This window comes from Nilaparvata lugens, chromosome 5 (assembly GCF_014356525.2).
Source record: "Nilaparvata lugens isolate BPH chromosome 5, ASM1435652v1, whole genome shotgun sequence".
Lineage (NCBI taxonomy): Eukaryota > Metazoa > Arthropoda > Insecta > Hemiptera > Delphacidae > Nilaparvata > Nilaparvata lugens.
In genome coordinates this window covers 49,609,473-49,624,962 of record NC_052508.1, presented here as the reverse complement: position 1 = coordinate 49,624,962, position 15,490 = coordinate 49,609,473, and the positions used below count along the sequence as shown (strand labels likewise).

At 31.1% G+C, this 15,490-nt stretch overlaps 1 protein-coding gene across 3 annotated transcripts in view; it reads left to right on the top strand.

The window, feature by feature from the left end:
• Positions 1–14,863, top strand: part of LOC111047308 (lysophosphatidylcholine acyltransferase) — a 39,363-nt gene extending 24,500 nt beyond the window's left edge. Inside the window, exons 2-11 of one of the 3 annotated variants that reach the window (XM_039428531.1) lie at positions 1,780–1,925; positions 5,700–5,914; positions 7,166–7,278; positions 8,548–8,702; positions 9,400–9,537; positions 10,316–10,441; positions 11,221–11,380; positions 11,717–11,815; positions 12,721–12,859; positions 13,355–14,863. In XM_039428531.1, coding sequence (XP_039284465.1) covers positions 1,780–1,925; positions 5,700–5,914; positions 7,166–7,278; positions 8,548–8,702; positions 9,400–9,537; positions 10,316–10,441; positions 11,221–11,380; positions 11,717–11,815; positions 12,721–12,859; positions 13,355–13,455 — 1,392 coding nt within the window. In that variant the 3' untranslated portion in view covers positions 13,456–14,863. Of the gene's footprint in view, positions 1–1,779; positions 1,926–4,545; positions 4,761–5,699; positions 5,915–7,165; positions 7,279–8,547; positions 8,703–9,399; positions 9,538–10,315; positions 10,442–11,220; positions 11,381–11,716; positions 11,816–12,720; positions 13,006–13,354 lie in introns of those variants that run through there. The other 2 variants (XM_039428530.1, XM_039428532.1) reach the window with 2 other exon arrangements.
• The last annotated feature ends 627 nt before the right edge of the window (positions 14,864–15,490 follow it).

The following is a 15,490-nucleotide window of genomic DNA, read 5'->3' as shown; positions in this document are numbered from 1 at the left end:
CAAAGTGAATGTCACAGAGATAGGAGATAGCACACTCACTCAACAGTCAACACTATTCTCAGACATCAAAATGTCTAGCATCCATTCAGCAGCATTGGAAGCAGTGCAAGTAGTTGTAAAGACATGAGTATTGTTATCCGAGCTGAGATCCAGGTCACATACCTACTCTATAGCTCTGAAGACACAGTCGTATGCTGGAGTAAGTAAAATGATAAAATAGATGGATGGTAAATGAAAGCTTATTATAAAGAATGCAGGTAATACATAAAAGCAGAATGAAGGAAATTGAAGGAGTATCAGGAGAGAAGATGAAAAGGAGACTTGAAAAAGCTCGGAGACAAGAAAAAATTTAATAATTTAATAATTTTATTCATGGAGGCAACAGGTAAAAACCCATTTTGCCTCCTTCACACATTACAATCATACACTATACAATCCAAAAATGTATTTTAAGAATTAAGTATGAAGAAATGTTAAAAACAAGAATGTAATGTAAGTGAAATAATAAGAAATAGAAATTAAATGAATCAAAAATACTAACAAGTATTTATACTATATAACAAGTATTTATATATTATAAAAACAAGTAGAATTGAAATTATTGAGTACCGTAGCACAAATAACGAAGGAAGTGGTCTACATTTTTGTAGGCTATTCCAAAGCAAATGAATGAATAGATTGAATTATTTTTTGGATTATGGAAAACATCCATACCATTGCATTTACAGTAGGCCTACATTTTATTTTTAGCGAGATCAGTAGAGCTGCTTCAAATTATAAGTTATTCTTTTTATATTCATTCAGCTATACCAGTTTTATCAGTGAATAGCAGGCCTACTATAGTAAGGTCCACGTTATAATGAAAGTGTTTAATTAGCAATGGTATTGCTATCCAAGTTGTTTTCCTATATCTTTCTCCACTGCCATTATAACGTGGACCTCACTATAGTAGTAATTCTACTGTGATAGGTGAAAAGCTTTGAATAAATGGTAAAATTCCCATAGAATATTGAATGCATTCAGCAAACATAAAAATCAATGCACAGTAAGATTTTTACAGATTTGACGATTATTATTAATTAATTTTGCTTATTATTATAGCTGTTTAATTAAATTATTTTTAATACGTTATTTCTAACTCCATTTAATATTATCACTTTTCAATACTGAAATTACAACATAACAGTCTGATTTTTATGATTAAAAGCTATTGAATTCAATCATTTTATTATTTTTACTTTTTGTGTAGTTGAGAAGTTGATATTGTGGTAATTATTCATATTGAATGAAAAAGACTAAGAAATTGTCAGAAAACCACTTATTTAAAATCAAATTAAAATAATAATTACTTAGTCTTTTTCATTCAATATTTTATGATTTAGCTAAAGCTAAAATCAGACTGCTATGTCGTGATTTGAGTATTGCAAAGTGATCATTAAAAAGCAGTTCGTAATGGAAAGTGAAATTGGAGAATCCATTTAATTCTTCAATCTTCTATTGTTTTTATTTAACTAACATATTTACGTAAAAATTAAAACATCAAATGTAGCCTTTTTTCTTCAACTTAATTTTATGTTGTGAAAAATGAAATAAAGTTGTGAAAAGGGTATACTTTGATTTCTTAATTTTTACATAAATATGAGTACCTACCTAGCCCTTACCAAGAAAGTAAATATTTAACGTATTATATTTATCTAACATTTATCTTCAATTTTTCAAAACCTGCTTATAATAATGATGGTGTTTTTACAGAAATGTTTTTGTTTTTGGTGGTTACAGGCAGGAATCCTGACAGTGCTAGTGCTTCCATTGCGCCTCCTGATAATAATGGGTTTGCTGATTGGTGCCTGGCTGTTGGCGTGCGTTGGTCTCTACGGACTCTCAGAGGACGAACTCAGGAGGAAGCCGCTCACTGGATGGAGGCTGTCAGTAAATATTTTCATTTGACATTTTCAATCTCTCTGATCAAGAAATGTTTTATTCATCTAATACTTGGTCAAATATTTCTAAATTTTAAACAATTTGTATGTTTGTTTGTATTTTTATTTTTAAATAATTTAGATAAACATCTCATATTTGATTAACCATTTTTAATTTTAAACAATTAGTAAGTTATATCCTAAGAGTCACTATTGATATTGTGAAACCGTTCCATCATAAAATAATAAAAACACACAGATTTTTCCAATTCGACATCTATTTATGACTACGAAACTATGATCGTGTACCATAAATATGTACCGTAGCATTGACAAAATCTGTCTGTTTTTATTTCATTTGTATATACATTTATTGTCATTCTTCTTTAATCGTCTCTTTTAAAATTTCAAGAACTTTATATTTTGTCATGCTAATGTGAGTTCTCTTATCTATTTGACAGTAACTACAATAAACAATAATATTCAAACAAAATCTTAATTTCAAAAATATTTTCAAATTCTGTATACTATTCTCCAACTTAATTATCGGCCAATAGGATCTTTTCAACCGTTATTTTATCAAATCAAATATTTTTCGCAAAATTTATTATATTTTGTCGATTTTATTATCCCTTTTTTCTACGTCAAGTATCATAGTCTTCCCAATTAGATTCAATTCTAGCAATACAAAAAATATATACTTAATATAAAGTACCTATGAATTATTATTATAAATACTATAATAAGTTTAAGTATAAAGTAATATAAATGTTTTATTAAATATTGTTTTTAATAGAAATATGTTCAAATTTACAATGAACTTAATATTTTATAAGGATTCCTAGATGTTTATAAACGTATCCATGCGTCATATCTTATAAATTAATTCTATCTACGAGTTCTATGAATATGATCTTTAATCTTATCAAAAAATATTAGTTAGTCGTATGTCAATGATTGATTTTTTCGATGATTCGTACAGATAGAATGTTTTCCTCTATTTAAACCATTATTCCAGCAAAATTAATTTGATGTTCTTAATTGCATGTGGAGCACGACTAACAACTTTTTTCTTCCTCAAGTTGTGGAGATTAATCGTTAAAGCATGTCTGGGTTGTTTATTCACACGTATCTAATAACTAAATATTAAGGTCAAATTTTCTCCAATATATCACATAATACAAATGCTCTACCTACTTGACTAAAACATAACACAATTATCCAAAAAGCATTTAACATAGTTCATCAAACTATGCTTCAATTTTTTTCAAAATGCATATGACCTATACATTAGAGCACAGAGAGTTCAATATCTAGATGCATTCAAGTTAATTGAAAATTGCCTTGACCTAATTACTTGACTATTACATTGCAATAACTGCACACTATCGCTTTAAAATCTCAATTACAAGCTTAGTCAAAATTTATTTTTATTTATGATTCGTTGGAGTAGAGTATGGAAGGTCAGCAGTAATGGAAATTTATCTTGTTAACGGGGAGATGATACGAGTCAGCACCTTTCACTGACAATTTTAATCGATTACAAACAGTCCATCGGTCTAAAACGTGGTAGCAATAGCCAATCAACAACACTTTTAATTTAAAATGTTGAGGACTTTGTCATGGTTATTTTAAATTATGCAATAAATGTTTGTATTAAAAATTTGCTCTGATAAATGAAGGATTAATCCAATTTTTTAATCAAATTTGATCATTTTCTATCAAGTTAATTTCTTGGATTAAAAAAATTCTCTGATGCTGTTACTATTACCTTCTTTGAAAACTCTGTTTTCTAAACATGGCATTTCTTTCATGATTTTTTGTTTCATACTGATAAAATTAAACTGAAGACTTTCTTTGGAAACAGCATGAAACAATTAAAATAAAGACACTCTTATACAGACAGAAATATATTATATAGGTAACACTAACAGCAAGCATCAAGTTAAAATTGCTGAAATTACTTCAGCAATTCTAGGTAGAGTGAAATTTCTATTACAAGTAGCTAGATGACGCCACCTCCACCAAACAAAATTTAAAACTCTTTTATTTGCAAAAATATTGCAAATTACTATATGGGCAAATAGTTTATGTTTTATTGCTGTATTCATATATTTTATCTATCATAGTTTAGTATTTTGAAATCTGAATATTTCCGAAACTGTTTGAGAGATCGATGCGCGGTTTTCACCATCCATTTTCTATTAGAATCATTATATTCAATATAATCTGTTTCGAAATCATGCATCACATTACCATTTTCTAATTTGAAAAAATAAAGATGGATTCAAAATGGCGGACCAAAGTTTTGAAACCACAGAAAAGTAGTTTTTCCTAATTCAAATAAGATCCTTGCCAATCGAACCTTTACCGTACTGTTATAAATTATCCTTGACGCTTGAATATTAAGTCGTTTTCATAATTCTCACCAATCCTGTAGGCCTATAGCCTACTATACTTATCCATTTATATCTAACACATCTGCTTGGCACACAAAATACAACCCACGAATGACTAACCTAACCCACAGAGAATGAGGAATAATCCTGTTTACTTTGTATCTAACCTAACCTAACCTAACATAGTGGCACATGGCCTACTAACCAGCAGCACCCTCTTTCTGTAGCCACCTGAAGCACGCGGGCGCCAACCTGCTGAAGGTGGGCTTTGTGGTGCTGGGCTTCCGCATCAAGGTGTTGGGCGAGCGCGTGCGCCGGCAAGATGCGCCCATCCTGGCCGCGGCTCCACACTCTTCCTTCGTCGACATCGTTGCCTCAGTGTACGCGGCCGGCGCCAGCTCGGTCACGCGCCCCGAGAACCGTCAAGTGCCCATTTTCGGAAGTAAATATTGTAAATACAATCATATTAACTGTGTGTAGAGTTGCAGTGGCTTTTAAACCATAACTTGACTGTAGCACTATAATTTACTCGAAAATTTACAATGCTTTTAGATGACAAGTGTCCATTTTCGGAAGTAAATATTGTAAATACAGTACATTCATATCAACAGTGTGTAGAGGTTTTATGTAGAGCTGTAGTGGCTTGTAACCCTTTTTACAAGGCGTGAAACTGACATGTTTCCATTTTTGGAAGTAAATATTTTTAACTCTACAATTTATTTATCTTTAACCCTTTATATTTTTAACCTTTTTTTAGTAACATGTATCGAATATACGCTTTCTGCTTGAAGCTAGTTAGTCCACAGCTTGGTGCATGCTGGTGTATGCTTTATATAAATTTGCGTTTCATTTTTCCTGACTTAACTCTAGGAACTTCTCCTACCAATATATCAAATCATCATTCATCTACAATATTGAACTACAGCCACATCAGGTTCCAATGCATTTCCACACACTAATGCATCTTTTCCTACAATTCTGTTCATTTCTTATTATTTACATCAATGCTTTTCCACACTACCTACGTTCTTTTTTATACAACTGTATTATTATGTATTTTTTAAACACATTGTATTATAATAATCCTTCCAAAATTGTTTCTATCTTGTACAAATTTGTGTTTTATTGTGTATGTTGTTTTATTTCAGTGTACTTTTCTCACAATGTTTTTATTTTTATAATTATTTCTTTTATTATTTCAAACTGTTGTCTTTCAATGCTTCTCTCACAATTTGTTTTCATTTTTTATACTCTGTCTTACATTTTTCATATTAATTAATGTGGCATTTTGTTTGGAGCACTTTTTTGTTTCATAATTATTTAGTTTGTGTTAATTATTTTTGTTTGTGAACCTTGATGTGCGCTTTTGTGTGACACACAGAAAGCTGCGCGAAATAATCACAGTGCTGGGACGCGGCACGTACTACGCAGGCGGCATGCGGTACACAGTGAAAGGGCGGCAGGCGTCGCGTAGTGAGGCACCCATCCTGGTGATAGCGCCGCACTCCACCTTCCTCGACGCGGGCATCGTCTATGTGTGTGGCTTCCCCTCCATCATAGTGCGGCGTGAGAGTGGACTCAACCCCTTTCTCGGCAGTATGCATAGGTTTTTACGGCATGCTGGTTTGGTGGCGGATGGGAGATTCCATATTCTGATACATTCTGAGGGGCTTTTAGGATAGAAATTGTGGGTGTTCTCAATAATTTAAGTTGACTTTCCTTGGAGAATCTGTGAGAATTATCGGTTTCCAACTGAATTCTTCTGATGGATTTGTTCCACAATTCTTCTGATGTTTCAATGTTTTTCCACAAATACGTTTTATATTTTTTTATCATTCCATAGAAGTATGCAATCGATTTTAATTTTCAAATATTTCCATGATTATGTTAAATCTTCATATGTGAAAATTATGGGTTTCAAACCCTGTAGCTGTAGCTTGTTCTGAGAGATTGGTGTTCAATGTTTTTCCACAAATATTTTGCTTTTCTACCACTCCATACAAGTGTACAATCTGTTCAAATTATTTATTTCATTCATTTATAGACAATAGATACAACGCAGGTAAAAACAACAGGCATTCGCCAAAAAGTGCTGTAAACCTTAATTTGGAATACACAGTCTAGAGGTTATGTAAATGATAACTTAATTCACACACTATTTTGAGTCCAAAAAATGTATGTACTACAATAATTTTGAATTTGTATGATTTGTTGGATTTTAGCTTAATATTTATGCTTATGCTAGCTTATGTTTGTTTGTCATAAATAGCTATAGGCTTCTATAGATAACAGCATTATGAGTTTTCGTCATTCTCATGTAAAATAGGCTTTGATTTAAATGTGTACAATATAGCTATTATGTAGTAGGATGTAGATAACCCGACAAAGGAATTGAAAATATAGTAGTTAATCCTATAGCATCTAGCAAGCGTGAATATAAGAATGAAAGTATTAAATTGAATTGTTTGCCTCCATGCTTTTCTTGAAGTAAGTAGTATTTTATATCTGTGGACATTTTATGTTCATGGTTATGGAAAAATGACTTGAGCAGCTCATGATGAAATCTTAATCTAATTTGCAATTAAATCTACTAGGTACTGTATTAAACGTAATACAACATCCTTTTTCCTCGTCAAAAATAATTGGAACAGTTTTTAATTGCAAAATTCCAACATTTTTACTCTTTCAATACAAATCTACTCAATCTGAAAATAAATCTTTATTCATTTTTAATTAACTGAAATGATTAAATAATTTTACAAATCAATTTTGTCATTTTACAAATCAATTTTGTCATTTTACAAATCAATTGGTATATTATTCTAATCTAGTAATCTTATTTTTCAGAGCTCATAAATTTCACACAGCCAGTGTACGTCTGGAGGGATGATCCAAATTCAAGACAAAAAACTATACAAGAGATAATAGACAGAGCCAAATCGAACGAGAATTGGTCGCAGGTGATGACTAAAAATGTTCAACTTTTTCATTTGCATTATTGATGTTTTTCATTTTTCCCAAGTTTACAATAACATCCTCAATTAAAATTCTTTAAGCTATCATATCCATGTTTTCAAGTCCTTCATTAATTTAGTTTAGTCCACATTATTAAAATAGTTGTTAGTTAATAGAATGGCTACATGATTTATGATACGCTCCAATTATTGGGAATTTTGAAAACAAAATTAGGAAAGATATAAGTTCTGAAACTTAATTTGTTTCCAACTTCTGATTGATTTAATTGACCGAGCGAAGAGAGGTCTAAGATTCAAGTCGACAGTTTGGCATTTCTCTTAATGTTTAGATGTTTGAATGTTTATATGTTGCGCATTTACGGCGAAACGCGGTAACAGATTTTCATGAAATTTGACAGGTATGTTTTTTTTTAATTGCGCGTCGACGTATATACAAGGTTTTGGAAATTTTGCATTTCAAGGATAATATAAAAGGAAAAAGGAGCCTCCTTCATACGCCAATATTAGAGTAAAAATCAGACTATAGAATTATTCATCATAAATCAGCTGACAAGTGATTACACAGATGTGTGGAGAAGCCAGTCTATAATTTACTGATTTCTATAAGGTCTATAGTTTCAATCAGGTACTTCGTACTTGTGGATGAGAATACTGCTTGAGGTCTACTGTTCACATAACTACAAGTCAATTAAAATTGAAAAATAGTCAAAATTAAATTATTATCAGATACTTCAAAGTTACACTAGAAGATAAACAAATGAAGAATACATATTTGTTTTTTTAAAGACATTGGTTCTAAAACTATTTTACAAAGAAAAATCATTCAACAGCTTACATATGAATCTCAAGCCCTGATTTCCAATGAATTTCTGCTCGGCTGGATAGAAAAAGAATATTATTGGTTCATTGGTAGAAGGAAATCATGTGAACACTCCCATAAGAATGAATCGTATCCTTTTCCTAACCAGCAGAGCAGAAATTCATTGAAAAGCAGTGCCTGACCTTACCTGTGAAATTTGAAAAATTCATATAATTGTATTTCAGTGAATTATATTTTAGTTAATACGTCCACATTCATAATTTGGAAAGTTCGTGAAATTGTATTTCAGTGAATTAGATTTTAGAATTAGATTTTTAGTGAATATGTCCATATTCTATAGAGGTGAATTATTTGTTTGTTTTTGGCATAGAGAAAACACAGGTAAGATAGTTTCTATCATCATAGGTTTCTCTATTCTTATTCTATATTTTCAGGTACTGATTTTCCCAGAAGGTACATGCACCAACAGATCGTGTCTGATTACCTTCAAGCCAGGCGCATTTTATCCAGGGGTGCCGGTCCAACCTGTTTTACTGCGTTATCCCAACAAGCTAGACACAGTCACATGGACCTGGGAAGGACCAGGAGTGTAAGCTATTTTCTAAATTTTCCTCTACTGTTGATTTACCTCTTTATAATTAGATAGATACCGTATAGATAGATATTCAATTCATTCAACACAGTGAACTATTACACAAGCAAACAGTTGTACGTCGTCAAACGAATACATTATTTAATATAAATATAGACTACTAAAATGGACCAATTTCTTCAAGGATCCTCCAAATACTCCTACATTGTATAGTAGGCTTTGTATATCAGGTATTTTTAAAGGTAGGCTTTGAATCTATTAAGAGGAATGCTGATGGATGCATGATTTAAATGTATAGGGAGCTTATTATGAAATTTTCAGCTTAAATAACTAGGCTTACCCTCAAAAAACGTCCTCCTATGTGGCTGAATAGCAATCCTATAAGTGTTATTATTGCCACATATTTCATTTTCTTTTTCTATTGATGCCACATAATATATTTTCTTGATGACTTTTCATATTATACGAATATGTAAACTTATTGTACTCAGACTACTTCTCTATCAATTATAAATATGCTAACTTGGACTCATATAATTCAATAATAAAATTCATAGGCTATAAAATAATCATATAATACTGATAATAAAATTCTCAGTAAGTAGTCACGTAAGAATCGATTATCAAAACATTTTATTTAACTGATGGTCATTTATGATAGAATAATTAATTAATCATATTAATTTATTTACAGGTGGAAATTGATGTGGCTTACACTTGTGCAACCACAGAGCAATTGCGAAATTGAGTTCCTGCCTGTCTATCATCCAAACGAAGACGAAAAGAAGGATCCTAAACTCTATGCTCAAAACGTTCGACGGTTGATGGCTAGGTATGATATACAATATATCATCTTTCATCAATTATGTTTATCATCTATCTATTGTAAATTAGTTACAATCATTTCAAGTAAATAATCTTCCATTAAATAATATAGAACTATATTCAGGCGTACAAGGAAAATGCACGAAGTCCAATTTTTCCAAACTTTAATTTATCATTAGCTTTCAATTAATTCTATAAAATATGAATGTTTAATAATTAATTATTAAACAAATGAAGAATATTTCAATTCTTGCAGTATGAAATTATTTTGTGTAAAATCACTATAAGAAAATTATGATTCATGTTAGAAATTAGAAATTGATATCCTGAAAAATTCATTTTTATGGACTTAGTGGATTTTCCTTGTATGCCCACGTAGTTACGTAGTTACGGTATTATTAAACATTCCTTTAAAAACTGTATTCTAAAATGGCCTCAATTTATTACTATTCAATTTGTTAAAGTAAACTTCATTATATTATCAAGTGGGTCTGAAATACAGGAATGTGCAGCTAGATCTGGTCTTACGCGATTTCAACAGTAGTAAGGTTCACAGTGTACTCCACTTCGAAGTGATTAAATAACTTAACACACTAACCAATCGGTTATTCACCCAATATGTTACTCAATATATTCTCATTGAAATGAATTTTTATCCTCATCCAATTAAATATTTGTAATTGAATTATATAATTGTAATTTTACATTCAATAGGGGTACAGTAAACATAATTAACTAAATATTGTTTTCTAATATTAATGATTTACTGAATTTGTTACTATTAGGGCCCTCGGAGTACCTTGCTTGGACTACACCTATGATGATTGTCAATTAGCAGCAAAAGCCAAAGCACTCGGATTGGACCAAAATTCTCAACTTATGCAGACACACAAGTACAGAATACGTTTGGGGTGAGTGCACGACATTTCTCTTTCTCCAAAACTTTTCTTCTTCTGATGCTCAATGTTTCTAACTACTGAATAATGAGTCGAGAGATGATAAAAAATGTCGATCGAAAGGGGAATCGAACCCGTGATTTGATTGTATCACAAGAAACAAGTTGAATGACAAGAACAGATTAATCTTACATTTTTTTGGTTTCAGCTCACTAAAATTGTTTATGCTACTTTATAAAATCAAGTTGTAATGTCGAATTTTTCATAATATTCCATGAAAAATCGAAAGAAACGATCAAACTATGTCAACGTTCATAGAAAATTGAGTTAACAAATAATTTTCAAGTTATGTCAACATGCTTGACGAATTTTGATTTATACTAAGCATTTGAAAAATACATTTTTATCTATCATACATCTAAAATACATTTTATCTATCATACATTTATTGTGGAATTGGACCAAATAACATTAATTAATCGACTTGTTTACCTGAACAATCTATTTTTAAATGTATTTACAATTAGATAACTTAACAATGGCCAGAGTTGTGCTATATATGTTTTTCTAATTCCTAACTGCTGCCATGTAAAAAATTCCAAAGTCATTTTTATTTCATTATGTTGCCATGTTATTCTGAAATCACCTTTTCTCCATCAAAAATATTTAACCGAGGTTATCAACATAGGTAGGAGCCTGGAAGTTAGAAGTGGTATTTGATAAGCCTATGGTATTACTTGAAAACTGATCATAGTTTGATTTGTTCTGGCACTGAGTCATGAATAATATTTCAGATTAACACGGAGACGAGTCGAAGAGTATCTAGTCGCCACCAATAACAACAGTTTGTCGGCCGAGGGAACAAAATGGCTGAACCTGGAGGAGTTCTCAACTTTTTTGGAAGTCCCACCTCACGAGCCAGCCGTCCGACAACTGTTCAATGTATTTATTAAGGTAGTTTTTCATTTTAATATAACAGATTTATTTTTTGATAATACATTCCAATTGCAGATGTAGCAGTAATAGTAGGCTACTGTTTCAAGAAAATCAAGAGATTGAAAGCGTTGAATTTTCCGTATTTTAATTTACTGTTGATAAATGAACGAGAATATAAAAATATATCACGTTATTATAACGTCAACATATCAACAGTCTACTGTCTATTATAGGATAAAAAGTAGAAAAACCTTGTATGCCCTAATACTTCACAAAACTAACTATATTACAACTTCTTTCAAATTTGTAATGAAAATTTGGGTTTTCCTAATTCAACTTTTTGTATGATTTCAGGGAGATGGAGAACGAATAAATTCGAGAGAATACCTTCTAACAGCACTCATTATATCAAAAGCGTGCAGTAAAGAGGATATGTTCCATATAGCGTTCCAGGTAAGTAATTAGGTTTCATTTATACAGTTTTATAATCTATAATTGAAGAGAAGAATTGGCTTATAGATGGGAGAGGAAATTCAGGAATGACGCATCATCACGTCTGAACTACTCAACTCATTTGCAGTACTCACTCTACTCAACTTGCAATTTTGCATATACGTTCTTAATCTACAGAGGATGGTTATAGGTCTATTTTAAATTCTCTGAGATTTCAGTAAGTCAAGTTTTCATTTTGTCAAGTTATTAATTAGACCCTTGCGGAGTACGAGTTACCTGCTAGTACTGTAATAAAGTAGAGCTGCGTTTACACCAAAGTGGTCAACAAAATGTTTTCCCCGTCCTTATAAATTCTATAAGATTGAGCATAACTTGGCAAACACATGACGCTATAAAGACTAGAAAAAAACATTCTGTTGACAAGTTTCGTGCAAACTCAGCTAAGGGATTCATGAAAGATATATCCTCCTATAATCCCTACTAATTCATTACAAGTTGTACAAAAAGTGGAAGGAAATATCTGAGAGCATATTCAATAACTGAGTATGAGATGATAGTAATAATTATTATTATAATGCTTAATTTTGAAATTTGTAAGGAATTTGAGTCTTTACTTGAAACATTTTTTATTAACAAACATCTATTTTTCAACACAATAATACGTCCTCAAAAATATATAACAATTTGGAAAAGTATCGGAGAATCAAACCAATCTAAGCCTGGCACAGATAACTGCGGTTCACATGACGGCGACGATTTTAACCTTTCAACCACAGGTTAACAATTTTCCTGCTCCCGTCGCAGTCATGCGAATCGCATTGATGTGCGCAAGGCTTCATGTAGAATGCTAAATAAATCGGTTTTTGGTTTCTGTAAGACTAAAAGTGGGAGTTTCTATTTTTCAGTTGTGTGGGGACAAGGACGAACATCTCAACAAGGAAGATTTCAAATTTGTGATGAGATTATTCTGCCGATTGCCAAACGAGGAATTGGACAGGTGGTTTAAATCAATAGATGCACAGGAGTGCGGCAGAATATCTTACTGTAAGTAAACTTAATGAATTAGAATATAAATAAAAATATAAATCTGCGTACTCTTTTTAAATTATTGATTGCTACTAATGCAATTTTCAAGTCTTGAAAATGGCATTTAAATTATTTCGTCACGACATGTTTCGGCTACTAATGCAATTTTCAAGTCTTGAAAATGGCGTTATTAAAATGGCATTTAAATTATTTCTTCACGACATGTTTCGGCTACTAATGCAATTTTCATGTCTTGAAAATGGCATTTAAATTATTTCGTCACGACATGTTTCGGCTCCTAATGCCATTTTCAAGACTGAAAATTGCTTTAGTAGCCGAATCTGTCGTGACGAAATAATTTAAAAAGAGTACTCAGATTTATATTCAAAAATAGCCTTAAAGAAAAAAATACAATAATTAATGGGTTAGTTATGCTTGTAAAACACTTATTTTAAAAACTAGAAATACTTTTTTTGAAAATCAAAACTTCAACAAATTGACATTTTTTTACAGATGATTTAGAAGAATACACAGCGGGCAGGTTTGGGGATATCCTCGGCTGTACAGTCAATCCTTTCACAGACAGATTATCAAACCACGACAAAAGAGATTGATGAATAAACAACTGATAAATAATTATTGTACAAATAAATAAGTTGTTATGTATTTCAAAACCGTCCCTTTTATACAGAAGTGATCTGCTCAGTGTATATTATAATAGTTGTAATTTAAATAGCTATTTATGTCTGTGTTATTAAGCTTTTATTATATAAATAAATAATTTAGAATATAATAATTAATATTATTTCCTACTTTCATTTCGGTTCTAAGTTCCACTAAGCCACCAAAAACAATGATAATAGTTTCTTTACGAACGTAACTAAATTTAATAATTATTCAAATTTTGTAAAAACTATTCAATTAAATTAAACTAGATTAAGGTTGCGAGTGAATTTTTATAATAAAATTCTGGAAAGGCAACGTTCAAGATCCAAAGTTACAATTTAATAGATCCATGATTGTGAAAAGTTGATGAATTTTTTCAATGATTTTCTCACTTATAGTAGCGTAAAATATTGTAAAAGTAATGAGTCAAATAATATTAATAGACTATGAAGGCTAAGATTCATTGTAATTAATGGATGTGAAATTAAATTCAAATACCGTACTTGATTTGGCCAATAGTGACATTGCTGATCTTCTACACATTAAGGAGTAGGTAGCCTATTATACTTATTTCTTATACTCACTCACTTGATTGTTAATCAAGTCGCTTAGAAAGGTTACATTCAAAGTTGAAATGTTTGAGATGAGTCAATTCACTAATAAAGTTTGATTAAAAACATTGAAAAATATGGTCCACTATTGACTAAAGTGTTAGATGAAAATTATCTTTATTTCTTGAAGTTGATGAGAAGAACTTTATAGTATCAATACCCCACTTTCCCATGTCATCTAGTCTCTAGCAAAAGAGAATACTAGTTTGGTTTATCAGATAGACTACTACTAAAAGTTGAACAGTATTTGTAAAAAACTTTATTTACTGAACGAGTGCATATTTATTGATTTTGTCATTAGTGCCACATAGTAAGAAGATCTACTCTATTCTCACTTTGTGCAACTACTAAGATATAATTGAGTTCGGGAGATTACTACTCAAAACTCTACCTGTATAAAATCTTTTATTTAATAAATAACACTTCTAGAACTATTGTCTGTTTAAATTATTGTTATATGAAGTTTATCGATATGTTAATGTTATGAAATAATAAAATTTGATAATAAATGTTAATTAATTAATTTTGCAACCTGTTTTCAGAAATAGAGCTTGATAAGATGATACCTGTAATTACAGAGACCAGAGGTTTTAAAATCACAAGCTATTATTATAAATAAAACCATGACTTTATTATCGACTATTATTCGGTAGGAAATGCGTTTTTAGACTAACTGGCTTTCAAAATGCATTGCCCTTGCAGTGAACACCCACTGCTCCAGAGTGCAGTACAATCAACTTCAAGACAAAATAGAACCAAGTAAAATCCAAACCCCTAACCTTAACCTTCAACTAACTCCTCCCTAATACGCTACAGTAACTATATAACTAACTATGGTTAATAAAGTTACCAACCATAATCCTAACCTCATTAAATATGACGCCCCTAGTAATTGCTTTTAGCCGCTCGTTTATATACTGCAAGATGCAGTAGCATGTGTTCTATAGTGAAGTCCACGTTATAATGGCATAGGCGAACAGCGTTACGATTCTCTGCCTTACCACTGCCTTATACAGAGGATAGCTATACCTGTATATCTTATGTATTATTAACTGTGCGTTCTTGTTTGAAATAATTATTTCTACTTTTATTCGTCAAGAAAATTACTAATGATTAAATAATAAATTTTCATAATTGAAATAAAATATTTTGTTAATTATATTTCTAAATTGTTAAAAAACCGATGTGGAAAAGTTGTTTAGCTAGAAAAGGATAGCGCTATCTGCTTTGTCGAATGATAGACTAGGATAGCAACACCAATGCTAATCAAATACTGCCATTATAACGTGGAACTCACTATAACTCAGCTACGGCAACACACTTTTCGTCGTGGTTTTTAAAGCATGTTTTGATAAATCTTTTTGTTTATTAA